At 44.0% G+C, this 27,934-nt stretch overlaps 1 protein-coding gene across 1 annotated transcript; it reads left to right on the top strand.

Annotated features, from left to right (window-relative positions):
• The first annotated feature begins 509 nt into the window (after positions 1–509).
• Positions 510–27,145, top strand: Egln3 (egl-9 family hypoxia inducible factor 3). Its single transcript, XM_048362135.1, has 5 exons — positions 510–1,187; positions 21,664–21,783; positions 23,843–23,979; positions 25,465–25,538; positions 26,777–27,145. Exons 1-5 carry the CDS (start codon positions 831–833, stop codon positions 26,806–26,808), a joined length of 720 nt encoding a protein of 239 aa, XP_048218092.1. The 5' UTR covers positions 510–830; the 3' UTR covers positions 26,809–27,145.
• Positions 27,146–27,934: the final 789 nt, after the last annotated feature.

Here is a 27,934-nt window from a genome sequence, read left to right as displayed (position 1 = left end):
TCATGTGTTCATCTTAGGTATCACCGAATTCCTTACAGTCCTCTGTTGCTAGTGGCTTGGCCGGGGGGGGGGGGGGGCGGGGGAGGGGGCTGGTGGGCAAAGGGAAGGGAAACAAGCACAGGCACCGGGGGCACCTAGAAAGGAGATCGTGGCTTAATAAAATGCATTTGCTCCCCGGAGGTGACTAGCCCAGAACAGGGCGGCGGAAGTATGCAATTAATTTCATTTGCATTTCAGATTGCGGATCCAGCTTTTCAAGTTTGTGGTGGGAAAAAACAACACGCAAATCGACGGCATTCTGCAGACTCCGTTCGGCTTCCTCTGAGTTTCAACTGAGGTCCTCCGGGGGCTGCTGGAGAGAGCCGTAGCTCGGAGGGGCGGGGGAGGGGAGGACTGCCGGGGGCGGGGCGTAGTGGGTGGGGCCGGGCGCGCGGTGGGCGGGGCCGGGCGCGCGGTGGGCGGGGCCGTGACGTGCACCGTCCGGGCTCAGGGGCCGGGCCTCCGCCTCTCCCCGCCCCGGGCCGCCGCGGCAGCGGAGGTTGCTCCGCAACTCCTTAAGGGGCCCCGGACTGCTGGCTGGGCCAGTCGGGCGCTGGGTGGTGGAGTCCCGTGCACCTCCCGCGGGGCCCCGGACAGGGCTCCCTTTCCCCCCCACCAGAGTTAACAGCAACTTTCTCCCATCCCTGGCCGCTCCGGTGGCGCGGGGATCGTGGCCGCCGCAGGTCGCTGCGCCCCGGGCTCCGCTCCCCGCACCTCGGTGTCAGGCTCTCGGAGGTCGTTCCCTGTCCGGGTGCACCCTGGGGGTCCCCGATCCGGGCTCGGCGGGCGAGATGCCTCTGGGACACATCATGAGGCTGGACCTGGAGAAGATCGCCCTGGAGTACATCGTGCCTTGTCTGCACGAGGTGGGCTTCTGCTACCTGGACAACTTCCTGGGCGAGGTGGTGGGCGACTGCGTCCTGGAGCGGGTCAAGCAGCTGCACTACAACGGGGTGCTGCGGGACGGCCAGCTGGCGGGGCCGCGCGCCGGGGTCTCCAAGCGGCACCTGCGGGGGGACCAGATCACGTGGATCGGGGGCAACGAGGAGGGCTGCGAGGCCATCAACTTCCTCCTGTCCCTCATCGACAGGCTGGTCCTGTACTGCGGGAGCCGGCTGGGCAAATACTACGTGAAGGAGCGATCCAAGGTAAGGACCGGGGCGCGCGCGCGCGCGCGCGGGGTGGGGTGGCCCGGGGCGCACGGCCGCCGCTGCGGGGGGGGGGGGGGGGACGGGGAGCCCCGGGGCCGGTGCACGTCCCCTTCGCTGGGCTGTGAACCTTGTCTTTTAACCAAGAAGGCAGCCTGGTGTCCCTCTTGCACTATGACCCCTCCGCCTCCCGTGCCAACAACGCCTCCGAGAAGTCGGCGGGAAGGGCCTCGAGATGGGTTGTCTGTGGCCTTGGAAACGATCGCCCCGGACCAGAGTGGCTTTGGGTCTGATTGTAAGACATGGGATTTCTCCAAGACCCGAAGACGGGGAAAGGATATTAGACTCGTGGAGATGGGTCCCCGTGTAGTCATGATCGTCGGCGACTGTGTAAGACACACCGAAACTTGCCTTTCCATTAGGGATTCCTGAAATGCTCCTGACCTCTGGGGGCAACTGTGGTTTTGCGTTGTGGAAACTGGCTTGTGGGATGTGAGGAGGGTGGGAAGGGAGAGTTGTGTGCGCGAACAAAGGTAACACTCGGTTCATTTCGGAGTGCTGCCCTTGCTTGACCTGTTGGACCCAGGACATTGGTCTGCATGACTGGAAATTCTCTTCTTACACTACCACGTTCATTTCCTAACTGCCCACTGATGGCGAGAGCCACTCAAAACCACCAGATAAAGAATCGACAGAGGGGGTACATTAGCACCTGTATGTAGACACCTGGGTTTTGTTCCTATGGGCTAGAAAACATTGGGGTGTTTATCTTGGAAAGGACAGAACTGTGGGAATGGGTAGAAGCCACGGTGTGGGTGTGGTATTGTACTTTGCGGTGGTCTTGTTACTTGCTTTTCTTTCAGCCACTTCACAGGAGTAGACCGACCAGCCCGGCCATCCTATGGCAATTCCGAGTGATTTGCTCTTGCTTTGTGGTCTAATCTCAAACTTGGAAAAGTTTTTGAAACAGCAGCAGAGCGGGCGAATCCTCACCTTAGTAGCATTCTTTGATAAGTGTAATATATATTGCTCCGTGTAGGATTGATCTTGGAATAAACTAATGCTATCTTGCTTATGCCATAAGTGAGGACGGGAAGTCTGGAAATGTGTGGAGAGCTGAAATGGATGAGTGCAAGAGGGGCCTGATAGATGGCTGCCTGTGCTAAGAAAACTTCTGTAGAGTTTTTGTTGTTGTTGTTGTTGTTTGAGATAAGGTCTTATTATGTAGCCCAGGCTGGCCTTGAACTTGATCCTCTTGAAGTACCACTTGGCACATCCTTTATCTTTTGCTTAGTTTCCCCCCTCCCCCACTAAATGACCTTTCTTTTTTTTCCTGGAGTGGGGTTAGGGGTAGGAATGTGGGAGGGGAGAGTTAGCTTCTACATTCCCAGGCTCTTTCTTGGGAGTTCTACATGGATGAGCCAATGGCTTCTTATCACTTAAAGGTTCTTTTAACTCAGATGTTAGGAATCCACCCCACCTACTCCTCCTGCCCTCCCAGCATTCTAGGAATGAATTTTGCTTGGAGGGGAGTCAGAATTAATTGGTAGAATGAAGTCACTAACATAGTTGAAAATTAATTTTTCTTTTAGCTTTGACTTAATGGATGAGAGTAGGATTTTAGACTAGAATTTCTCTCAAATGGAATGAACGCACTAAGTTGCAGCCAGGAGAAAAATTAGTTGCATCTCTTCACTTAAGGGCTGTCTTCTGGATGGAGTAAATAACTTCTCAGTTAGTGTGTCAGAAAAGAGAATAATTCCTTGTGTTCACTAAAAGGACATCTCCTATCGAGATTTCAGTCTTTTCTTCAGCTGTTTTGGCACAAAGCTGTTCTGCCCTGCCCTTTAGAAAGATCACCTCTAGATTGGAACATTCCCTGGCTAATGAGAGCCAAAAGTAACCCAAGCATGAAGAAAAGAAAATAATAGAGTCAGAAACATTCTTTTTCAAGTTAGGTTTGCTTGTATGAGGGTGTCCGTGGACTTGAGTCTCTTACTCAAAGTTCATTATTAAAACATTGTTCAAGACATTCCAGTTGTATGTGATGTATGTCAGTTTCACCTTAATTTCACCTATGACTTTACTTGCTTTACTCCTTCAGTTGAATCCGTTTCTGTGTAAGCTCTTTTCTATATTCATTCCAGGGTAAAGACATAGAGACATCCAGTTTCTTGCAAGTTTTTGGTAGAAATTAGTTTTCAAAGAGAATTTATACTTTATTAGGGAAATTCCCAAAGACAAAAATGTAGAGAGGCTAATTTTCCAAACTTACACAAATGTATAGAGGCTAATTACTAGTATATAGATTTAGTTTAGGACCCTCTCCCCTTTTATAGGTACTTTAAATTCTTTGGAGTTATACTTACTAATTCATATGCCTTAATTAATTTGTGAGAGGGCTGGACTTAGAATGGTCACTGAGTAATGTAATAATGCTTTTCATCTCATTGAAGAAATAGCCAAAGCATATGGTGTGGAAGAATCTATAAAGAAATACTAAGTGGTCCCATTCCTTCACACACACACACACACACACACACACACACACACACACACACACACCGATACTTGTCAATTTTGTTGATGGAAAATCCAGACTGAAACTTGGAGAGAGTGCGAGGAAAGGGGTGACATTGTCTAAAAAGAAATGTATTCTCCCTGAGTTATATAACTATAACCCCTCTGTACATCACCTTTATAATAACAATAACAATTAAAAAAATATGTACCCAGGGTGAAGACCCTCTAGGTACATGGTTCCCTACAATGTGCAGCAGTATGGCGCCCCCTAACCTTACACACGAGCATTGTCTTCAGACTGGCAAAAGATTTCTTATCTGTTCCTCCCTTCTGGAGATTTCAGAACTCATCCAAGATAAATACTGGTTGTAACTTACTTCTTTTGCTTTGGCTGTCCGGATCTTGTAAATGGCTGTTTTCCAGGGAACGTGTAATTTATAGAACCAAATGTCCCCATTGCTTGAAGCAGTTCATTGTAGACTCACCAGTTAGTTAACTCTAATAATAATAAATACATTTTATTGAGCAGTTCGCTCTGTCTGGCACAGTATTAAACACTGTACAAATGCTATCTTATTTAATCTTCAGAGCCAGGACTTAAACAAATTGAGTGCTTAAATAATTGACTTAACGTCTCAGAAAGGGGTTATAAAAGCGTTTAGAGGCTTAGGGTAGGAGTTACCAAACCTTATGTCCTTTAGGTAAATTTCTTAGGTTTCAACTAGGGTAAAATGAGAAAAAGCACTGCTTTTGAAGGGAAGGAACATTAAATATAATACACATAAAGTTCTTAGAATTCTAAGCATGTGTCATTGTTACAGGCTTTAAGTGGAGACTTGAGATTCTAACCCACGTCTCTGACTCCAGAGTCTATGTTCTTAACCTTTATGATTTCCTACTTGTCTTCTTTTCATGTATTCAACAAGCGCCTGTGGAGTGTGTTCCGTGCAAGGTTGGGAGAATAAGCTTATAATCCCATATACTTAAGGAAAATTATTTGTGCCCCCAGGCTTGAACTCGGGGTCTTGCATTCTCACTTGGCTTTTCCACTCTAGGCGGACACTCTACCACTTGAGCCACACCTCCACTCCTGGCTTTTTGGTGGTGAATTGGAGATGTGAGTCTTCCAGATTTATCTTTCTGGGCTGGCTTTGGACCAAGGTCCTCCGATCTTAGCCTCTTGAGTAGCCATATATTTTTGAACTGCAGGTTTCTCTAGTTCAAGATGGATTAAGCTAGAGGCTTTGCATACAAACAAGAAAGAAAAAAAAACACATTGAAATGGGTCAATTGAGTACATTTGAGGAGAAAATGAAGCGCTGTGCTAGTATGTTCCTATTGTTTATTTTTAGGAAAATTATTTAACAAGGTGGGTTATTAAAACCCTTAACAGGGGCTGGGAATATGGCCTAATGGTAGAGTGCTTACCTCTACATGAAGCCTTGGGTTCAATTCCTCAGCACCATATATATAGAAAAAGCCAGAAGGGGTGCTGTGGCTCAAGTGGTAGAGTGAGGTTGCATTGTGACCAGAATGACAGCCCTTCTGCAGAAGCAGTCCAGAGGAATTATGAATTGCAAAAAGTTCATGAATTAAAGAAAACATGCTACAGGGAAGTGGGTTTATTTCCCCATGGTTGAGCAGTAACGATTTTGGCCTACCCCTCTCAAGTAATGTCGGGAATCTCCACTACTTAGTGGAGCTTATTCTAATTGGAAGCTATTTTAAGCAAAAATGGGATAATATGCTGGGAACATCCGGGTACCTGGGACCATGAAATAGTCCTCCATATCGCAGCCAACTGGTACATTAATTCTTTGAGCATTGTGATTCATTTTTGCTTCTCTGCTTGTGTGTTTCTTCTCTCTTCTCCCAATGTGGCTTTAGTTCTGATTCCATGTGCATGGTTCAAGATGGCTGCCCGTCATGGCCACCTCAGCCTTCAACTGGAGGCCTAGGAGAAAAATGTGATGGGCTCATCTTGGCTCAGGGGGACCTGAGTCTTGGTTGGAGCTGGTGGGAGGCATGTAGAAGCATGTCACAAATATGGTAATATGATTGCCGGAGCCCCCATAACAGGTATAGTTCTTAGAGTATAGAGACTGTGTACTGGCTACCCTAAATAGTGTCTCTGCAGTTAAAATCTTTAAAACCTGTCAGTGAATAAAATATTTTAGGAAAGGTTGCACTGAGCTTGAAGCACTGAACATCTTTGGGGAAGGGAATGGACTGTATTCTGTAAATCATATCCTTCAAGTACCTTTTAGTACTTGAAGCTACATTATTTCTAATAAAATAGAAGACATCTTGAACAGGTCCTTAAGATGGGTCTGAAAACATGTACTGTACAAGGGAGGGTTGTATTCGCTAATGTTCCATTTATCAGCAGCCCAGAGTTGATGCATGAATTCTCATCTTACTTCAGCATTTTAAATATGATTCTGATTGTATTGACAAACAGTTCCTTTGGAACAGCACTTTGTAGCTGTTCACTAATGTTCTTTTAAGAAACGAGTGTCACTTTTCTCTGGTGTTTGTCAGTGTACTTGTTCTGACAGTAATGATAGTTCCGATTTATTCTGCTGGGCATCTGCCAGGAGTGCCCAGCGGGTAGCTGAATGCAGAGGCTTTGGAATTGTAAATACAACAGACACATCATTTCGTGATACCAGACTAAGGAATTCAGCCTTGGCAGATTTCCAGGAAGCATTGATTTGGCTCTGATTCAGAGCACTGTCTGTTTGCCAAGTAAGATCAGCTAACTTTGTTAATTATACATGGCATGTGTGCCCCCTTTCTTTCAGTTATTTCTCTTAAAGCAGTGTGGCATTTACTTGAATTTTGCATCTTCTTTTGACATTGATTTGTGGCTGAGTTTCTGTTCATGTCTTTGGTGAGCTGCTAGTGATGATGTATGCATGTTTTTTGTCTTCCTACCCAGGTAATCCTGGAATTTTTTCTTTTTCCTTCCTTCCTTCCTTCCTTCCTTCCTTCCTTCCTTCTTTCCTTCCTTCATTTTTTCCTTCCTTCCTTCCTTCTTTCCTTCCTTCCTTCCTTCCTTTCTGGTGCTAGGTCTGGGTCTTGAACTCAGGGCCTGGGCACTGTTCCTCAGCTTTTTTTGCTCAAGGCTAAAGCTCTATTGAACCATAGCTCCACTCTCAACTTCTTCTTCTTCTTCTTCTTCTTCTTCTTCTTCTTCTTCTTCTTCTTCTTCTTCTTCTTCTTCTTCTTCTTCTTCTTCTTCTTCTTCTCTCCTCCTCCTCCTCCTCCTCCTCCTCCTCCTCCTCTTCCTCCTCTTCCTTCCTCCTCCTCTTCTTCCTCCTCTTCTTCCTTCCTCCTCCTCTTCCTCCTCCTCCTTCCTCCTCCTTCCTTCCTCCTCCTCTTCCTCCTCCTCCTTCCTCCTCCTCCTCTTCCTTCCTCCTCCTCCTCCTCTTCCTCCTCCTCCTCTTCCTCCTCCTCCTCTTCCTCCTCCTCCTCCTCCTTCCTCCTTCCTTCCTTCCTCCTCCCCCTTTTTCTTGTGATTAACTGGAGAGAAGAGTCTCATGGACTTTTCTGCCTGAGCTGGCTTTGAACCATGATCTTCAGAGATTATAGGCATGAGACATTGGTCCCTAGCTTGCTTATTTTTCCTCTCTCTCTCTCTCTCTCTCTGTGTGTGTGTGTGTGTGTGTATACTGTAGCTTTCCTTCTCTCCTAACCCTAAAATACTAGGAAGAATTTGCCAGACACATGGCCTTGAGAGCATCACCAAGGCCTTCTGCACTTCACAGTCCATGCTCCCAGAAGCCATTGCGTCTGTTCCCTAGAACTTTATTCCTGACACAGTAGGTAGCCCTAAGATATTTATTTGATTGCTTACTCTGTTGACCTTCCATTTGAAAGTTTCTTGAATGCAGAGACTGTTGAGTTTTGTCCCTTAAAATTCCCAAGTTCTTGTTTGCTTTGTTTTCATTTTCAAAAGGGACTTAGATAGCAGTGGAAACCAAAAAAAGCCACCTGTGTTTTGTTAGGGAAAGGACAAGCCTGCAGTGGTCTCAGATGTTGAGTGTTAATTGTTTGACATGCTATGAGAGAGCATCTCAAAGGAACTTAGCTTTGTAAGTTGTTCTTCAGTTCTGAAATCCATGCTTCCTTCTAGGAAGTACTGAGTTGTAGTTGGATCTTAGTATTCCTTACATACAGGTCCGGCTGAGAGAGAGAGAGAGAAGAGAACGTCAGGGTTCTGATCCTGGCTCAGCCTCTGGCAAAGGATATCTCAGGCTCTACTAGTTATGCCTCCAGCTCTTTTCTTGTTCTGTTGGTGGTGTTTAGGATTGAACCCAGGGCTAGACATGCTAGACGGGCAATCTACCACATGAGCCACATCTCCAGCCCCTTTTCACATTGATTATTTGCAAGGTAAGGTCTCATTCTGTGCCTGGGTCTGTACGGGCTGCAATCTTCCTGCTTGTACTTACCCCTGCTACTGGGGATAACAGGCCTATACCTCTGCCCAGACATTGTACTTCCCCCATCATTGGCTAATAGGTATGTACCATCACATCCATCCACTCAAGTGGTAGAATGCAAAAGAGTTCAGGGATAGTACCTAGGCCCTGAGTTCAAGCCTCAGTACTGGTGCGCGCGCACGCACGCACGCGCGTGCACACACACACACACACACACACAGAATGAAATGAAAACTGAGCCTTAATTTTCATCTGACAAGGAAAGTCCTGTTTTTGTCACCTCGTCTTGGATTCCTGGAGAGAGCAGGCTTCTCTGCGGTCAGTCCCTAGTACTGACATGCCAGTAATCCTGACAGGCAGCCTACACAGGAAGGCTAGCAAGTGGCAGTTGGAATGTTTCCAGCCAGCTTTAGGAAGGACCCCACAAAGCCTGGTCACAGACTGCTCCAGGCTCTCCTTTTCAGTTCCCCAAATGAACCACTGAAGTTGGCTAATTCTTTTATCATTGCAGGGGAGGGTGGGGGGAGGCACGAAACACTCTTGGTTTTGACCCTAAATAATCACGGTTCTGAGAACTTTCCCGTCCAGTAGTGTCACAGTCAACTTGGACACAAGTTGGAAATGCAAATTATTGGGCTTCTCCACAAACCTAGTGCATCGAGAATGCACATGTTCTCCAGGTGACCCTACTCTGTGCTAAAGTTCGAGAACCACGGGGTGACATTTCTGAAGACTGGTGCTGTATCTTTCTACAGCTTCTCTGTAGAAAGGAAATCAGAAAACCAAATAAATCCGAGTTGGGCTCAGCACTGGTGATTCCCACCTGTAATGCCAGCTGTGAAAAAGACAGACCTGAGGATCTGCGTTGAGAGCCAGCTCAGCCAGACAAATCTAAGAGACTTTTATCTTCAGTTAGCCAGCAGAAAGCCAGCGTGGATGTGGCACAAGGAGTAGAGTCCCAGCTTTGAGTTCAAGTCCCAATACTAGTGCACTAGTACATCGTGCACACGCACACGCACACACACACACACACAATCGGTCAATCAGTGAAATTGACTGATGAAATCTGAGCTTATTCATAGCCAAAATGGGAAACACAGCAGGTGTTTTTTAGTTCAGTTGTAAGATTTTCAAGAACACATGTTAAGCATACATGTAGATAACTTTTCTATGATTTGAACCAGTCAGATGAGTTTTCCAGAACTATTAGGAAGTTTAGACCCAACTTTCCCCTGTAGTGGTGAGTCAAAGGGAAAATAAATCTGTATTAGTTACTATGGGTGTTGCTCCGTTCAGCCTCAAGCCTCAAGTGTGGCTTTCCAGACCAAAAAGCTGGTCTCTAGGAAGCCGAAGAAGGCTGAGGTTTGGGGCTTTCATAGGGAAAACCAGGACAAATCAATGGAAACTCGCATGATTGGAATCAAAGGTATGGTCAATCAAAGGTAGAGATGGGGAAGTGGCTACCATTTGCTTCTCCCAGCCTTTGATTGCACTTTAAAAGTTTGGGCCTGTGTTTGATAAGTCAGGAACACCATCAGAGAAGTCTTTGTTGTTGTTGTTCCTTATCTGGGAGTTTGGAGGAAAGCAATTTCATTCCTGGTTCCTCTGGAGATCACACCACTTGTTTTCAGGTAATGCCTCTTTTCTCGGTATTTTGGGAGCAGTTTGGAAATGTGGGTTCACCAACTCAGCTCTATAATATCCAACTAGTCATGCTTTTGTTTCTCTCAATTCCATATTTGGAAATCTTCTATCACTGAGTAGTGTGGGAATAATTAACCACTTCCCTAACTCCCAGGCCCAGACCAGGTTCTTTATTTCTGGTTTCTCTTTCTACTCCTGACAATAGTTGGACATGTTTTTCCCCTGGGAGCCTTCTACTTTCTACCCTATAACCAGATCTTGCAAATGTCAGTCCTTCTCTAAGCCAGTGAGAATGTATTGGATGAATCCTAATGAACACAACACAAGTTCTACATCCTGTGAATTCTAATCTATGTGGTAGTAGAATTCAGACCTCACTCAAACAAGCTCCGGGCTTGTGTGAGTAGGGAACATTGGATTTCACCCTGGGAGTCTTTTATGAGGACTTTTCCCCCCTTAGGAGTAAGATATTTTTGCATATCCTTTTCCATTTTTCTGCATTGGCCATGTATCTGACTTTGACACAAGTCTGGAAACTGGGCTGCTGTTGGCCTGACCTGATGAAGGAAGGTTCTAGAGACAGAGACTGACTTCCTCCTGTATAACTTAAGAGGGAAGAAAAGCTCAGTCTGGTGTTGGGATAAGATGGAGGCTGATGACTACTGCATATGAGGCCAAGAAGGTTCCATAGGGGCTTCAGAGACTTGATGGTGGATTGAGGTTAGCCCAGCAGTGGTAAAAAGACAACAACAGCTTAGATATGGGTGCTTTGTCACAGGTTCAGAGTCCATTTCCTTTCCCTCTGGCTCTTGTTCAAATGGCCTCTTGAGCTTTTAGTTTACAGACTTAATTTCAAGCATACTCATATTTTTTCATTTTTTATCACCATGGAAAGATGAATCAAATGTAGTCCATCTCCTGTATTTTTAGATTCAAGTAGCTTCCTGTATGTTTAGATTCAGCCAACTGTACATCAAAAATATATTGAAAAAAGTAGTTCTGTATTGAACACTTAGGGGGAAAATTGGGTCATTTTCCCCCTAAATGATACAATATAACAACAACTTAACATTTGTATTGTATTAGGCACTGAAAGTAATCTAGAAATTATTTTAAGTCTATGGAAAAGTGTGTTTAAATTACATACAAATCTACCATTTTATAGAAAGGACTTGAGCATCCCTAAGTTTTGACATCCATGGGGGTGGTCTTAGAACCTGCATGTGGATATTAAGAGATAACTCCTTCCCCACCCCCACCCCCGGAGCGGGGGTCACATGCTGGTAGTAGGGCTTGAATTCAGGTCCTAAGTGTTGTCCATTAGCTTTTTCCCTCAAGATTGGCACTCTTACCACTTAAGGCATAGCTCCACTTCCAGTGTTTTGCTGGTTAATTGCAGATGAATCTCATGGACTTTCCTGCTAGGGCCAGCTGTGGTTCTCATAGCTCATCCTCTTGATTAGCTTTAGCCCCCAGCTGAGCTATCAGGTGGCATGAGCCACCAGTGCCTGGCAGCAACCACTATGCCTTCAGTAATAGACCTGAGCATCCTGGTTCCCTCAAGAGTAGAATGGGGCTAAGTTGGTGAAGATTAGACACTAGAGAGCTTCCCTGGCAAAGTGTAGCCGGTGTAGCCTTTATGGTCTTCAACCACACAATCTGCACTTCAAGCCAGTTTCAAACCCCTGCTTGTGCTTTCACGTCTTCACCCGTAAGTTAGAGGAAATGTTCCTTCTTTGCTGGGTGTTGGGGAAGGAATGACCTAAGAGTTGGGAAGTTCCCAGCACAGGTCGGGCACACAGTGAACACGCGACATGTGTTTGCCCAGTGCATACACATGGAGGCTGTTTCATGACTTCTAACTGTACTGGCTTCCTGTGTGTCAGCGTTCTCGTTTTTAGCACATAGATTTTTTTTTTCCAAGTGTTGAAGTGCAAATGGATGTTTCTCCTGTCTCATGAATATTGCTTCAAGACATTTTTCCTGGCATGTTTTGATGGAAAGTGATGTTTTTATATATTATCCATTCACAAAGAATTGTCTTACCAGTGGTCCTTCCAGTGTTTTAAGATCAGAGTGGAAAATGTAAAGAGGCCTAGATATAATTATATAATTCTCTGGCAGGCCAGCTCATGGCATCCCTTGTCTTTGTTAGATGAGCAGACCTTTTTCTTTCTTCTCTTTTTTTCAGTGCTCATACTAGGGCTTGAACTCAGGGTCTGGGTGATGTCCTTTAACTTTTTTTGCTCAAGGATGGCACTCTACCACTTGAACCACAGTTCCACTTCTGGCCTTTTGGTGGTTAGTTGGAGATAAAAGGCTGTCTCATGGGCTTTCCTATTTGAGCTGACTTCAAACTTTGATCCTCTGTTCTCATCCTTCTGTGTAGCTAGGATTACAGGTGTGAGCTACACTTGTGCCCAGCTAGATCAGAGTTTTAAAGAGCTGCAGGTGAGGTTTTATTTTTTTCTGATAAGGCTATTTTCTCACGTTGAATAGCATTAAATGTTATGAGTCCTGAGGAGGGGGTGGGGAGGTGTTACCTGAAGGATTAATCATGGATTTGTTCTGTTTAGAAACATGGTCATTTCCAGGTCCACCTATGACTTCCAAGGTTCGTGACTCAGAACCTGGCTGCCCCTTACCTTCTCATTAAACAAGATGCGCCCAAGTGCCACCTATCTGGGTCCTTGGGGCTCTCAGGAAACAGCAGCTGCTCTGTTACCATTGGTGAGGCAGCAGAAAGGATCTGGTTAAATGTCTGACCTATTTAAATGGACTCAGCCTGGGCTTGACTGACTTGTGCTGGTTTTGTAATTGTGAGGAAGCCCCTGTTGCAAGCATTTCTCTGGTGACAGGGGGAGAGGGGGGTGGAGCGGCGGGTTCCCCCGGTGGCCCTTCCCTCCTCAGGCTGACTGGCGGTGTTCTGTGCTCTGCCGGCTCGGGTGTGGGCTGGCTGCCACCCTCACGAAGTGCACGTAGCCCTGTCACCCAGTCATCACCCAGCTGGCCGGAAGCCAGGCCTCCACGGGAAGGGCGGCTTTCCCAAACTCAAACAGCCTGCATTGATACGTCCATGGGGCTGGCCCTGTTTACTGTGCCTCATTGCAGGGCCCTGGCTGAATCCCCTCCAAAGGGAGGAATTAACCACAATTGAGAGGGGAATGACAATATTCCCTTAAATCCCTGCTCGGCTGAGAGAGAGTCCTAGTGGCTTTTCTTGGGGGAGGGCAATTCCCACCCCCCTTCAAGTCTGAATCACAGGACCCTCTAGTACAGTTAGACTTTACAGGCCTGGGGAGCTCCTGTGGTTTTGTGCAAGGAGGGGGCAGTAAGGAAGGGAGGGGATGGAGAGAGACAGAGAGAATGTGAGAATGTACCTTTTTTCCAGGGATGGGGTGGGAGCTAATTATCCCCCCCCCCCTTTTTGGTACCCACACTGGAGCTTAAACTCAGGGCCTAGGTGCTATTCCTTTTTGACATAAGACTGGTGCCCTACCACTTGAGTCACAGCTCCATGTTTGGCTATTTTGCTAGTTAATTAGAGGGAAGAGTCTCAGGGCTTTCCCACCTGGACTAGCTTCCAACAGTGATTCTCAGATCTCCTGCCCCTGAACAGCTAGGATTACTGCAGGCTTGAGTCCCTGTCACCTTCCCTATCTTGCTTATCTTTCTTAGTTTGGTGGTTTGAAGCCAGCCTTGGCAGGAAGGTTCCTGAGATTCTTATCTCCAATAAACTACCAAAAAAGCCAGAAATGGAGCTGTGGCTCAAATGGTAGAGTGCTAGCCTTGAGCAAAAGAAGCTCAGGACAGCACCCAGGCCCTGAGTTCAAGCCCCATTCCCTGCACACAGGCACACACACACACACACACACACACACACACACACACACACACAATCTAGATATGCCACTTCTGACCCAGACAACTGAACTGAAGTTCCCAAGTTGGTGCTTGTTTGCATTGTATGATCTCAAAGTTAAGGCCAAGTTCATCTGAGTATCCTGAGATTTTAAAATGAAGATGATTCCCAGCCTTCTAGCCACAGGATTCTCACCCAACCAGGAAGGGCAATTAGACCCACCTCATCAAGGTAGCTTAGAGTGGGTAATAAGTTCTTTCCATTTGCAGAAGTACTAAGTTCCTAGGGTATTAACACACTCCAGTGTAAGGGCCTGGTCATTATTGTGTTATATTGTGAGGAGAAATTGATAAGGTTCTGGGGATGGAATTATTTTTAGCATGGGTTTAGGACAAATGAGGAAGACAAATAGTTTTTATGGTGGACATGGAGAGTAGAAAATATTTTCATGAATAATTTGGGGTTCTTAAAAGGCTTACTAACTTAGCAGGTATTTGACTATTTAGTAGCTGGAGGTAGCTTAAGTTACAATGGCTCCTATTTCCCCCTGCATTTTGTGACATCAGTTTCTCACTGGAAGGCACTAGAAGGAAGGAAATAGCTTAGGCTTGATCTTAACCAACAACAAAGACAACAAGCAAAGTGCCAACGAAGATAACTGATAACCATTTGAGCAATTTCCTACCTTTTTTCTCTAGTGCTAACATTTTCTACAATTCTCTTTTTTTATTCCAGCCTTGGTGGCTCTGAGTTCAAGCCCCATGGCAACAACAACAACAATAAAAATCCAGAAGTGCTTTTTATTTTTTATGCATATAAATGCTTTGCCATTATCTTCTAGGGAGGCCCTTGTTGTATTTTAGAATTTCATCCTGGTGACAGTAGTGGATACCACAAATGACCTTGAAGATCTCAAACCCCCTTCTAGGAAGGTGATCAGAAGCTGGAGTAAGAAATTCAGTTATCTTTTCCTGTTCTCAACTGTGTAATTTTTTTTAATCTCTATTAGGTGGAGATCTTTTTATCTTTAGATAAAGACTAAGCTTAATCTAATCTTTATAGCTCTGAAATGGAAAATAATGAATTTGACATTTTGTCTGAATTTGGAATCGAACCCAGGGCTTCATGTATACGAGGCGAGCACTCTTGCCACTAGGCCATATTCCCAGCTCCTGTTTATTTGTTTTTAAAACAAAATTTGCAGAGACAATGCCTCTTCCAGACTTCTTCCCTCCCTTCCCCTTCCCCTCTCATTCCTTTCTGTGGTTGTGTAGGGAAATGTGATCAGCAAGATACAGGGAAGCCACAATTTCATAGGTCAAATTGGGACTCTATTAAAATGCCAGTGTCTGCAAGTGGTCTCATGTTCCCCCTCCCCTAACCACCATCGTCACCCCAAACCCTTTCCTGTGTGATGCCTGCCTATAGCAAACTTAAAGGGTTTTTATTTCTGTTTCTCTTTTTAAGAAGGAGACTCTTGAGTTTGAGAGCTGCAGCACATTTATGTGTGTGTAAGGTCTGCTCTTGACTCAAATAAAACCTAATCGTATGTAGCATGAGGCATGGCTCAAGTAGTAGAGTGCCAGATGGAAGCAAGCAAGCCAAGCAAGTGCAAGGTTGTGAGTTCATACCCCAGGACCAGCAAAACAAACAAACACAAGAAAAACAAACCAAGGTATCACGTATCTAGCCAAGAGCTGTCCTGTCTACTATCCACCTCAATATGCCTCTTAAACAAAATGCCTCTGTGCTGACCACAAATCACCCAGAAACATTTCCCTGGAAGTGTAGCCCTCAGCCCACAGATGACTGAGAACATTGAAAATTTCTCACTGAGGCTGTTGCCACGAATGTGAATGAGTCCTATGACTCATGTGGCTAGAAAATATGCACTGTTAAGCACTATCTGCTGTGGTAAGTTGATTGGTTGCTTTTTCCTTGCCTCCCTCCCTCCCTTCCTTCTTTCCTTCTTTCCTTCTTTCCTTCTTTCCTTCCTTCCTTCCTTCCTTCCTTCCTTCCTTCCTTCCTTCCTTCCTTCCTTCCTTCCTTCCTTCCTTCCTTCTTCTTTTTTTTTCAGTGCTGGTACTGGGGCTTAATTGAACTCAGGTCCTGGGCACTGTCCCTTAGCTTTTTCTTCAAGTCTGTTGCTCTATCACTTGAGCTACAGCTCCTTCTGGCTTTTTGGTGGCTAATTAGAGATAGTCTCATAGACTTTTCCTGCCTCTACTGGCTTCCAACTGTGATCCTCACACCTCAGCCTCCTGAGTAGCTCCTGAGTAGCTAGGATTATAGGCATGAGCCCCAGGCATCCAGGAGTTGGTTGTTTTTCTAAGCTAACAAAGCCTTGTTGAATCTTGAATCGTGTGTTTGTGTGTTTCCTTACTTGCTTACTCTTCCTGACTCGCGGTAGTCATGTGCTTTGGTGGGAGGGATGGACTGTGGTCCTCATCGCTCTGTATTCAGTGGACACACCAGAAGGGGACTTGGAGCAGAGGTGTGGGGAAGCATGCGAGTGATGTACTTACGTTGTAGCTTCACCTTTGGATGGGACATAGCTGAGAGATGGCTGAACCTGCTCGCTCATAGTGCAAGCTTGATTTTTTAAGAAACTTAGGACTATAGGTGATCACAGCATATATCCTGATTTATTTCTTTGACCCTGAGCAACAACATTTAGGAGAGTTTCCCTAAGGATCTTATTGCTTGCTAACATCATCAAATGTAAAAATTTGTTCTTGCAAATGGCAGCCAGTCTGCTAGGGCAGGTGGCATTGAACTATACCCTCCAGAGTCCTAACATGGGAGTACCTGGTTGGCTTCGGTCAATTATGGGCAGGTTACAATCTAGTCTGGCAGTCCTGATATGGAAGTTACAATGGATTCCTGAAAGACATTTTGAAGTCCCAGCAAATGGGGAGATAAGCATGCAGTGTCATGAATTTACAGATGAGCAAACTGGGATATGAAGAGATTAAATACGGATTATGTGGTACTAAGGCTGTGTTTTATTTTCAGCATGCTCTGCACAAGATCTTTGAGACAGGGTCTTGCTAACAGTATAGTATATTTGGCAGTGCTGAGGCTTGAACGCAGGGCCTCATGACTGTTATTCTGACGCTCTCCCATTTGAACCATTCTTCCTAGATCTGTTTTTTTTTTTTTTAACTGGCTCTTTTACAATGGGCTGGGTTGTCTTTGACCCTTGAGCCTCTGATTTCAGCCTCCTAAGTAGCTAGGATTACAAGTATGAACCACTGGTACCTTGCAACAAAACCATTTTTAATTCAAAACCAAGTCTTATAAAAGTTGGTGGGCATTTCTGCTCAGCAGCGAGCATGATCTCATACTCACTAGTAGATCAAAATGCAAGTTTAAAGGTCATGCAACCATAGATTTTCATTTGTTGCAAATTTTGTAAAGGAACAAGATGAATATTTTAATTTGTGCAGTTGGACTTTGCATACAGAGCCACTTTGCTGTAACTTGTACGATCAAGTCTTGCTAGTGACTCTGACACGTCATGAACAATGTTAAATTTTATTTCCCAGAACAAACATGGTATGAGATTTTTTTTTTCCTTGTGGGGGCTGCAGATTGAACCCAAGGCTTGTGGGTGTGCACTCTGCCACTGAGCTATCAGAGTGGTAACTGTAAGGTTTCAAGAATGACTACCATTGCTGAATGGACAATGGATGGTTGATGCCAGCATTTAAAATGGCTTGTACGTGCAGTCAAGCTGTGGTTCATTGCATTTGTGAGCATTCTGTTTAGGCATTGGAATGGAAATCTTAGACTTTTATTTTTTAACTTTATCTTTGGACTTTGAGATTCAGTGTTCTATGAAGTCAGCTTGCCAACAGCCTTTATCAGCAGAACCTCTGTGTGCTACTCGTAGCACGTGGGAAGCAGATCTTATACTTGGACTTGTGGACATCTGTGTCCATTTATTTATCTATTTGTTTCTTTGGTGGTACTGGGGTTTGAACTGAGAGCCTTGATTGCTAGGCAAGCACTCTGTCACTTGAGTCAAACTCCAGCCCTGTTGCTTTTAATGTTTATTTTTCTAACAAATGTCTCAGATTTATGCTTGGGCCAGTCTGAACTGTCTGACCCTCACACCTTCTGTGTAGCCGAGATGAGAGGTACACACTACCACACCCCTTTTATATCGGTGGAGATGGAGGTCTTGTGAATTTTTTGCCTGGGCTGGTCTCGAGTCCCTGCTTCTCCCCATCTCTGTCTTCCAAATAGCTAGGATTAGAGGTGGGAGCCACCCCGCCCAGCTTATGTGGACATCTTTAAAGAACACATACACATTTCCTGCCTGAACGTGACTATTGAGGGTGCCTAGAGCACATATCTCTGGGCTAGAGCCAGCCCGGCAACACCTGGTTCATTCCTCTCATTTCCTGTTGCTACAGAGCAGCAGAGCAGCCCCTGGGGATGGAGTGGGGGAGGGACATGCCCAGGAGTGGCCAGTGGAGGCACGGGATGGGGAAGGGGGTGTGTGTGTGGACTCACCCGTCCATCTACCAACAGAACCAGACCCCACCATATGTGCTGTTGTAGGTGACACTGACGCGTTTATGAAACTTGTGTAAATCTCCACTATTAGTCCACTCCGGAAGTTTTAGTCAATGAGAAGCCTGTAATAAATAAATAAGACATCCTCCTGGTGAGTGTCAGTGTTCAGTGCTTGCCAATGTTTAGTGGATAATCATTCGAGCCCTCTGTTCATGTAACAATACAGCATTGAAGGCTTTCCTCCATGTCTACAGTCTAGACCCAGATTGGATGAGATTTAGATAGCAGCACAGTTGAACGATCTGTTTCCGGAGTTTGTTTCTGCCTCGTGCACAACTTGGCATGGGAAGGGATGGGTAGTTACTAAGTAATATCTGCTTCTCAGCACACACTTAGCCTCGTAGTTTTAAATCCTGCCTCAAAGACCAGCACATAGTGGGGAATATGCCCAAGTTAGGGCCCATCTCCTGGGTCACCAGAAAACGCATGGATCCCATTGGCCAATGGGGTTTCAACAGGCTCACAGAGGCTCACAATGACTTCCTTCCATTGTTTCAAACTTGATGCACAACAAGGCTTCTGGAACCACGAGAGAGGATGTATATTCACCATGGCCAAATAAATGGTCTCTTGCTCTCTCCTAAGCAGTCAGGTACTCTGCTTCCATTTCAGCCTTCATCCTGACAGGAAGCTCCTCTTCCTCTATGTGTGTGTTTTATACCTGCTGCCAACAGTGGAGGATGTACTTCTGTGAGCTCCCTGGTTCTGTTTGGTTTTCAGGATTCTAACCTGAGTTCTGAATGCTGGTAAACACTTGAGAATGACCCCCAAAGAACCCCACTGCTTTCCCTAGATTTGATGTTTAAATCAAATCCTAGTTTACTTGACACAGGTTCCTCTGTATAGGAGAGAGACAGCCTGAGATCAGTAGAATTGTAGGATGAAACAGATGGCTGGCATCCAGACCGCTGACCTTTCTCTCTGAGTAGAGCTGCTTAGGAATGTAAAGTTGACAGCACACTTTTCTTTTCAGACACATGTGGTGGGAGGAGGGGGGAGGCTCAGATAGCAGGAAGTCCAGCCAGTAATTGTAGCCTTAGTGACTATCATTATTGGCCCTGATAATCCTGACAGAACATCTCCACCCATCCCAGGTGACTTCATTTATCTCCTCTTCTCTAGAAAGGCCATTATTTCCATCTGCTCCCAATCCCCTTTTCGCAGCCATCCTCTCCTTAGGTGGACCATCATTTGTTAAATCGTTTTGGCAGTTAAACTCAAAATCCCACTTCCAGGAAGATGCTGGAGCTAACAGTCAAGCCTGAACTCTAAGGATAAGATTGTGCTGACATTTTCAAGGTTCAGAGGCAGGATATGGGGATCGCTAGCTGCATGTGTTTCCGAAAGTATAAGGGATATGATGAGTTCAGGTTGAAGATCATTATAAAGTCAGGTCACCATTCAGCCTTGATAGACAGACAGACAGACTAGATAGATAGACAGACAGACAAAAACAAGCTAACCATGTGGTGTCAAGCTCCACATTTTGAGGCTACTATTGGAGTGTTCTGAAGCTGATTAAAGCTGATACATTAGTGCAACAGTATTGGGGCTCTACCCACTGGTCATTTTACTGACGGAATACTCTGTTGTTTATCAGAGAATCTTCTGAACTGGAACCGCAAATGTATGAGTGAAAGCATGTCTGTGAAATGCCTCTAAAAGAACCCTCGATCTAGGTAGAATATGAATTTCTCTTTAGACGAAACCATTCACTAATTCTTTGACTTATTCATTGAATTTTCAATGAACACTTTCTATGTTTCAGGCACAGTCCTAGTCTTAAGATCACAGCAGTGAACAGAACAGGAAAAAATTTCTGTCGTCATTTTTTTATTATGTCCCTAAAGTTTCTTGACTCCTAATAAAAATACTTTTAAAAATAGCAGTGTCCTGAAAAGAAAAGGGGGTTTGTACTTCGCCTTTTAAAAATCTACTTTCTAAGTTTCCCATGAAACAGAGGCTTGTTGCCCTATAATAGTAATTTTCAGTCGCATGTTTGAAGTGCCTTTCAGCTTTTTCCCACCTTGTTGATGTAGATAGTACTTAGACAAAGTCAGAGATCTTCAGATCACCTACTGATTTGACAATTATCAGGCAGTAAGAGGACAAAACATTAAGAAACATGGTTAAGAAATACATAATGTATAAGAAATACATAATGTTCAGGAGGCTGAAATCGGAGGATTGAGGTTCTAAGCTAGCCTGGGCAGGAAAGTCCTTGAGATTCCATCTCCAGTTAACCAGTAAAAACACTGGAGTGGAGGCATGGCCCAAGCGGTAGAGTGTCAGCTGTGAACAAGTAAACTAAGTGAAAGAGTGAGGCCCTGAGATCAGCACCTAGTACTGGCACAAAACAATAAAACCAAAAAAAAAAAAAGAAAGACTTGATGATGTAAGATACTTATCTTTTTTCCTAAAGAATGTCTCCTTGGGTCTGTGGCTAACAAGTATGGCTTTCTTTGTCTTGATCTTTTCCTTCTCTCTTCTTTTTGTTCTAAACTTTCTACTGAGTATACCATGCCATGATTTCCTTTGTCATTGGATGGGTCTCTTTGTAAATAAAGTGTCATGGTTTTGCAATTCAGGGGTGCTGTCTAAACGGGCGGTCTCTATCTAACGCCTCATGCTTAATGATTCCTTCCTTCCTTCCTTCCTTCCTTCCTTCCTTCCTTCCTTCCTTCCTTCCTTCTTCTCTCTATTTCTCTCTCTCTCTCTTTCTTTCCTTCTTTTTTTTTTTTTTTGGATGCTGGTCCTGGGGCTTGAACTCTCTCCCTGAGGAGCTAGAGCTCTACTACTTGAGCCAAAGCTCTACTTCCAGCTTTTTGGTGGTTAATTAGAGACAAAAGTCTTACAGACTTTCCTGCCTAGGCAGGGACTGCAATTGTCAGATCTCAACCTTTTGAGTATCTACTATTACAGGCATGAGCCACCCTGGTCGTGTATTATTTTTGTCACAGTTTCTCTCTATACTCTAACCTCTCCATCATCCTGCCTCGGTATTCCTCAGTGGTAAGATTACAGGGACGTACTGCCATACCCAACTCCCATTCCTAGTGACTCTATCAGGATTCAAATCGGAACCTAGAACCTACTTCTTTTAAAAAGTAATATCCTAATGATGATGGAGACAGGTTGCCGTGAAGAGAGTCTGTCTGAAATGCTCTAGAACGGTGGGGTTATTCTTACATCTGGACTGAGCCATAAGGCATGGCCTGCTTGTTAAGCTTTTGTGCTAGAGATGAATTTATGTTAATTTTGTTACGGTAATGATCCACGTTTATGTATTGGACATGTACTTAAGAAGCTAGCATCTCACTAAATATCATATGGCAGTCAAGAAGGTGACTGCTTGTCTGCTCACCCATAGAAGTGAAGCTTGTTAACCGGCAGCTTCTTGGGGATTTCTCTGCAGGCAATGGTGGCTTGCTATCCAGGAAATGGCACTGGTTATGTTCGCCATGTGGACAACCCCAATGGTGATGGACGCTGTATCACCTGCATCTACTACCTGAACAAGAATTGGGATGCTAAGGTATGTTGGAATCATGGGAGATTGGGAGCAGATAAGGTGTGCTGGAGATCATTTTAAAGAGCATGCCACTTCCAACTAGGAAAAGAATTCAGGTCACTTGAGAAAAGATTTGAATTCCAACTAGTTCTGTCTCCGGCTTTTGAATCATTTCTACTTCTGTTTTCTATTTTCTCTTTTTCACATCTATTGAATAGTTCATGAAGTTTATGAGGTAAAGATTATGACTTATGAGCCAGGCATCAGTGGTTCCTGCCTGTAATTTTGGCTACTCAGGAGGAAGATCACAATTTGAAGCCAGCTTGGATAGAAAAGTCTGTGTAACTCCAGATCCAATAAACCAGAAAAAAGCTGGACTGGAGGCATGGTTCAAGTGGAAGAGCACCAGCTATGAGCAAGCAAGTCTAGCAAAGCACAGCCCTAAGTTCAAACCCTAGTACTGGCAAGCTTAAAAAAAAAAAGTGATTAAGAAATTAACTTGGTGGAAAGTAGGTAGGTGATTGTTAAGGTGTGGAGACTATGGCTGAAGAAAAGAGAACTGTATTAGGATTAAGGGTGGATTTTATAGTCTAATTCAGAGCTGAAGTGATCTCAATGCTCAGTAGTATGTATGTTTTTCCCTTCCAGCAGTAACATTGAAAGATGTCTGCAAGAAAAAGAACTATAGGATGTAGGTCCCAGTAGTCCAGAGCAGCTTCCCACACCGCCCTCTTTCTCAAGGCAACGCAGCTTATCCTGGGCCTGTTGTCATGCTTACATGCCATGGTTTGTGAATGCCGGAGGCCTTTAGAGTCATTTTTTGCATTGTGGCTGGTATAGATAGACAGCAACGGTAATTCTACATTCATGCTGATGAACATTTGGCTGGACTTCATACGTGCTCTGAGAGTTCAGAATGATTTAGGAGTCTGGAAAGTCAGAGAACTTTACAAGCTCCTTTGACCTGTTTGAACCTTCTGCATTTCAATTTCCTGTTCATGAGGGCAGCATCTAGATGTCATAAAGCAATATTGTAGCTGGGGTCCGAAAAATGAAAGCTAGGAAGCCAATGAATTAGTGAAAAGGCTTACCTTTAGTCAGTCACATGACCGACATACATCCATTAAAGTGTCTTAAAATTCGTAGGGGGTGCTATGCTGGGTCAGTAACAGTGCATTACCCAGAGTGGAATCAACAGATATTGGAGTTCCTGCTATGTCAGGCTTTGTGCTGTGATGGACCACATTTGATTTCCACCTAGAATGTAGATCTCGTAGGACAGATTGGGAATACACAGTTAAAAAAAATGAATCAGTTCAAGAGAGTGGGATAAGTGCAGATAAAGTGATCTGAGAGTTCAGGGAAAATAATATATAATGTCTAACCAATGCAGTCACATAGGACTAAGAAGAGTTTTGAAGAAAACTAGAAATTATCATTGCAGGGAAGTTCTGCCTGGTATGTTTCTTAGGAAGCTGTTAGTCGGAGGTGGAACTTGCTAGTAGGATGTGCGATTTTATCTATTTTGTTTTAGGTCAAAATAGTCAGATGTTGGCAATTGTAACAGAAGTAATCTAGTAATCAGTATTTCCTGTTTGTAGAGATAAAAAGGCCTTGTGTGTTAAGAAATGAATAAGAAGTATCTCTCTCAGTCAGCTAGAGATAAAGTTTGATGCTGTGTTGGAGGCTGAAGTTAAAATTTTGGAGTTTGGCTGGAGAGGTATCTTTTGCCTATAATCCTAGCTACTCAGGAGGCTGAGAACTGAGGATCACAGTTCAAAGCCAACCCAAGCAGGAAAATCTGTGAGACAGTTATCTCCAATTAACTACCAAAAAGCTGGAATGGAGCTGTGGCTCAAGTAGTAGAATGCTAACCTTGAGCGCAAAAGCAGAGGGACAGTGCCCAGGCCCTGAATTCAAGCCCCATGTTAATAAAGAACACAAAACAACAAACAAAAACTAACAACAACAACAACAACAACAATTATTTTGGAGTTTAGGAGGTATTGTGGTTTCCAGCTGGAAGTAAAGTCCCATGAGGCCAGGAACTAATCTACCTTCTTTCTCTCTTTTTTGTCTCCAGTTGCACGGTGGGATCCTGAGGATATTTCCAGAAGGGAAGTCATTCATCGCTGATGTGGAGCCCATTTTTGATAGACTCCTCTTCTTCTGGTCAGATCGTAGGAATCCACATGAAGTCCAGCCTTCCTATGCGACCAGGTAGTAGTCCAGGCCAGGATTCCTGTGGAGGGGCTTGTGATGCAAACTGTAGTTCCCAGGAAACTCTAAACTCATCATCACATCGGTGTGTGTGAGACACTGGCTGTACTCTAAATTAGCTGACAGCCTGACTTGTTTGTAATAATGAGAGTTAAAGGGGAAACTTGGGAATTTTTAATATACAAATCTAATTTTTCTTTAGTGATTATTAGATTATTTTGAGATGGAGTCTCAAGGACTTCTCTCCAGCCTGGCCTTGAACCTCGGTCCTCCGATCTCAGCCTCCTGAGTAGCTCAGATTGAAGGTGTGAGCCATGGCACCTGGCTACATCTTTTTTTTTTTTTTTTAAGCACATGGATATGAAGGTTTTCAGTTACTGAACAACTTAGTATTGCTTAATATCAATATAGGGACTTCTGGTAAAAGTCTTAATTCTTGGTTCTACCTCTTCCTTACCTTTATCTTGTGGCTAGAGATGTGAAGTAGATAGGAGTGTCGTTTGGAGGAGTTATGGTACAAATAGCAGCTGAGGACAGGATGTGAGCTTTGAATGAAGACCTTAACAAGTCTCGTTCAATAAAGCCAATGGAGTGTCTCCATCCAGACATCTCCAAGTTGAACTGAACCCCAAATAGCATTACATATTCAGTACCAAGTTGTAATGTGCTCTAGAAGAACATGCCTCTCTAATTCTACCACCAAAGTCTGCTTGTGGCTTGGCTTATGGCATTCTGTAACTAGACCCTGTCTTCTGTGGCAGAATTAGCTGAGTTTGCCCAAGGGAAACATTGGCAAAGGCTAGGCCGAAGACCTTGGTGGAGAGGAGTCAGGTGCTTTAAACATTGCTGTGGTTAATTATAATGATTATAAAAGGAATCTTTTTAAAAAACAAATAAAATAGCTCCTATTAGAGTCTATCTCATGGAACTGATAAAGTAAATAATTGGAATGAAGTAGAAGCTTGATGTCATCATTATTCAATTATAGCCATGCCTCAATATCCCATACTAGACAAAGCAAGCCATAAGTTTTTATTCTTCTGTGATGTCACCAAGTTATCTTTCAAAGGTTTGCTCATGTTCACCTTCTTTTCTTTGTTCTCTAATGTCCACTGGAGCCTCTCAGTCTTCCACAGAATGGATTCTTTCCAATCCTTTCTACCAAGGCCATGGTTCCTTGTTATAATCTGTTGACTCTCTGTCTTCCCTGTATGGGGCTGACATCCTTGAGGAACTCTAGGAAGATTCCATTATAGGATCATTTGAATTCTCCTCACCTCACAACCTAGAAGTCCTTGTATGCTTTCTTCCATTGACACAAAGTTGAAACCATAGAAATTAATATTGAATGAAAATAGGGGGTGGAACTTGGAATGATAGGTAAAATGCCAAGTGTTAGTTTTACAAATTATTTTTAAAATGTGAGATTCATAATATGTTTTTTTTTTTGTAATCTCAGTTCTTATACCTGTTTATTCTTTGCAGATATGCTATGACCGTTTGGTACTTTGATGCAGAAGAAAGGGCAGAAGCCAAAAAGAAATTCAGGAATTTAACTAGTATGTGTTGAATCATTTTCTATGACTTGCATTTTATTGATCTTTATAATATACTATGTTTAATCCCAATTGTGGCTTAACTTCATATATGGTGGGTATAATCAGAAAAAAAAGAATGTAAAAGATGTCTCCTGAGGATGCCTACTTACTGTGTTTATAATAAATAGGATTAATTTTCATCATTAATGTTAAGTACACATGTGCAATATTAAATTTGGATCATAATTTTGGGCACGTAACAAAGATAGTAGAATCCAGCTATTCTGACTAATTTATTATTTTGGTATAGGATTATAACTCCATATTTAAAATGGCTTGTGTAATTTAAAGTGAGTCTGGCTTAACCATTCCAGTCCTCTCTCACCAATATTGTATGGCAACATTTCCCAGAAAATGTTGCAATAAGCCGGGCATGGTAATGCACATCTGTAACCCCAATAGTAAGAAGCAGAGGCAGGAAGATCATGAATGTGAGCTCAGATTGGGCTACATAATAAGATTGTCTCAAAAAAAAAAAAACCAGCAAAAATATTGCTCTAAAATATTGATCCTGCCAAGTTGGTTTGTGAAAAGGTAAATTTCTGGTCCCCATAAAATATGGGAAGTGCTGCAGACTGTATACTATCTCTCTCCTGAAGTACAGCACTGCTAGTCACTAAGGCCCTAAGAAGTCTTCAAGTAAGGCTGGAGATGTAAGCTCAGTTACAAAGTGCTGTCTACCATGCAAAGAGCCCTAGGTTGAATCCCCAGTCCCAGGAAGAAAAAATCTTGCATGTGACATTACCTAACCTATGAACCATTTGAACTGTTTACCTATCAAGACACTTCTGAAAAATTCCCCGGAGGCTTAAGTTGCCTTATAAAATGAGAAGTCAGCTCGGAGCTGCAGCTCCCCCTGTCACGCTAACTACTCAGCAGGCTGGGATCTGAGGAGCTGACATTCAGCCAGCCTGGACAGAGAAGTCTGTGAGACTCCTAGCTCCAACTGAGCATCTGAAAGCTGGAAGTGGAGCTGCAGCTTAAGTGGTAGAATGCTAGCCTTGTTTGAAAGGCCAAGTGATGGCTTGAGGCCCCGAGTTCACGCTGGACTATGGGCACTAAATACATACATACATATATGCATACACACACATATAGGGGTTGTTTACTGGAAGCTTTCTGTTTTTACTTGCAGACACTGGTGATATAAAGCTCATCAAGTTTGACTCTTTATTTTTTTTTTTCTGTTTCCAACCCAGGGAAAACAGAATCTGCCCTTGCTAAAGACTGACTGCTCTGAAATCCGCTGGCCTCATTCATTTTAGTATCGATTCCTAAACTCTCTTTAAGAGTTTGATCCAAAGATGGCCACTTGAAGTGACCTTAAAAGTCTCCGCTCCTGCTCGCTTCCTCCCCCTCCCTGTCTACTGTGTGGTACTTAGCACCAGGACTGCGCCCACCTCAGACACCCTCTTCACTAGATGAGCTCATTTTGCTAACTCCTTCCTCATTGGCCAGCGGTTTAATCGACAGACTTGGCGACCCTATCAGAAGAAGCGCCTGGGACCTTCGAGTGAATCCCACTTGCACTTTATGCATACTTCCTGATTTGAAAGGAGGAGGTTTTGCTAAAAAGGTGATCAATGAGACAGAGCAACGTGACTGGAGCCGTAACATCAGGAAACAGACATCTGTATCATCTGATCCATGTCCAGATGTTCTTTACCAGGGACTGCTGGGGTCTCTAGAAAATTACTATGACCTAATGGTGTTATTACCTCTGGAAAGGGCTGCTGGCATGGTGATCTATTTAAAAGTATCCCATAGGGTGGACGTTCCTGTTTCCTGGTCCTCCACCCTGGGCCCTTCTGTCTCTGCTCCATTTTGCTAAAAGTAATGACTTTCTAATTGAAGATGACAACATCATTTATTCTCTGGTTTCATTTCTTACTTGGAGAACCTAATTTACCCAGAGGCCAAAACTAGATGTTGGTAGTTTTGATTGCTTTGGTGGAATGGAAATTTGAATTGAAATCAAAGGCTTAAAAATCTACCTGCTAGTGTCAGCATCTGATAAGTGTGGAAAGAGCTAGGCTTCGTGATACATGATAAATGCGTTCATTGAAAACAGTTGGAGAAAAGATGGAGTTGGGAATGTGGGCATTCTCATGTTTTTCCAGTGTTCTTTTTTAATGAATTCACCCTTCTTCAACAAAATAAGAAAAGGAGGGTGCTTTATTTTTAAAAGGAAGTGGATATTTAAAAATATCTCAGAGCTATTTGAGTTCTACAGTGTTGTCTGTCCCTACCAGCCTTTCTTCAAGCCGACTTGACCTTTGAGATGGACTGGTTGGTAAAGTGGCCAGAATCATGGGATTTGCTAGAACTCTTGAAGGTTCTACTGCTGCAGTAAACAA

This window comes from Perognathus longimembris, chromosome 14, assembly GCF_023159225.1.
Source record: "Perognathus longimembris pacificus isolate PPM17 chromosome 14, ASM2315922v1, whole genome shotgun sequence".
NCBI lineage: Eukaryota > Metazoa > Chordata > Mammalia > Rodentia > Heteromyidae > Perognathus > Perognathus longimembris.
The sequence above is the reverse complement of the archived record's forward strand: the minus strand, read 5'-3'. Positions and strand labels throughout refer to the sequence as shown.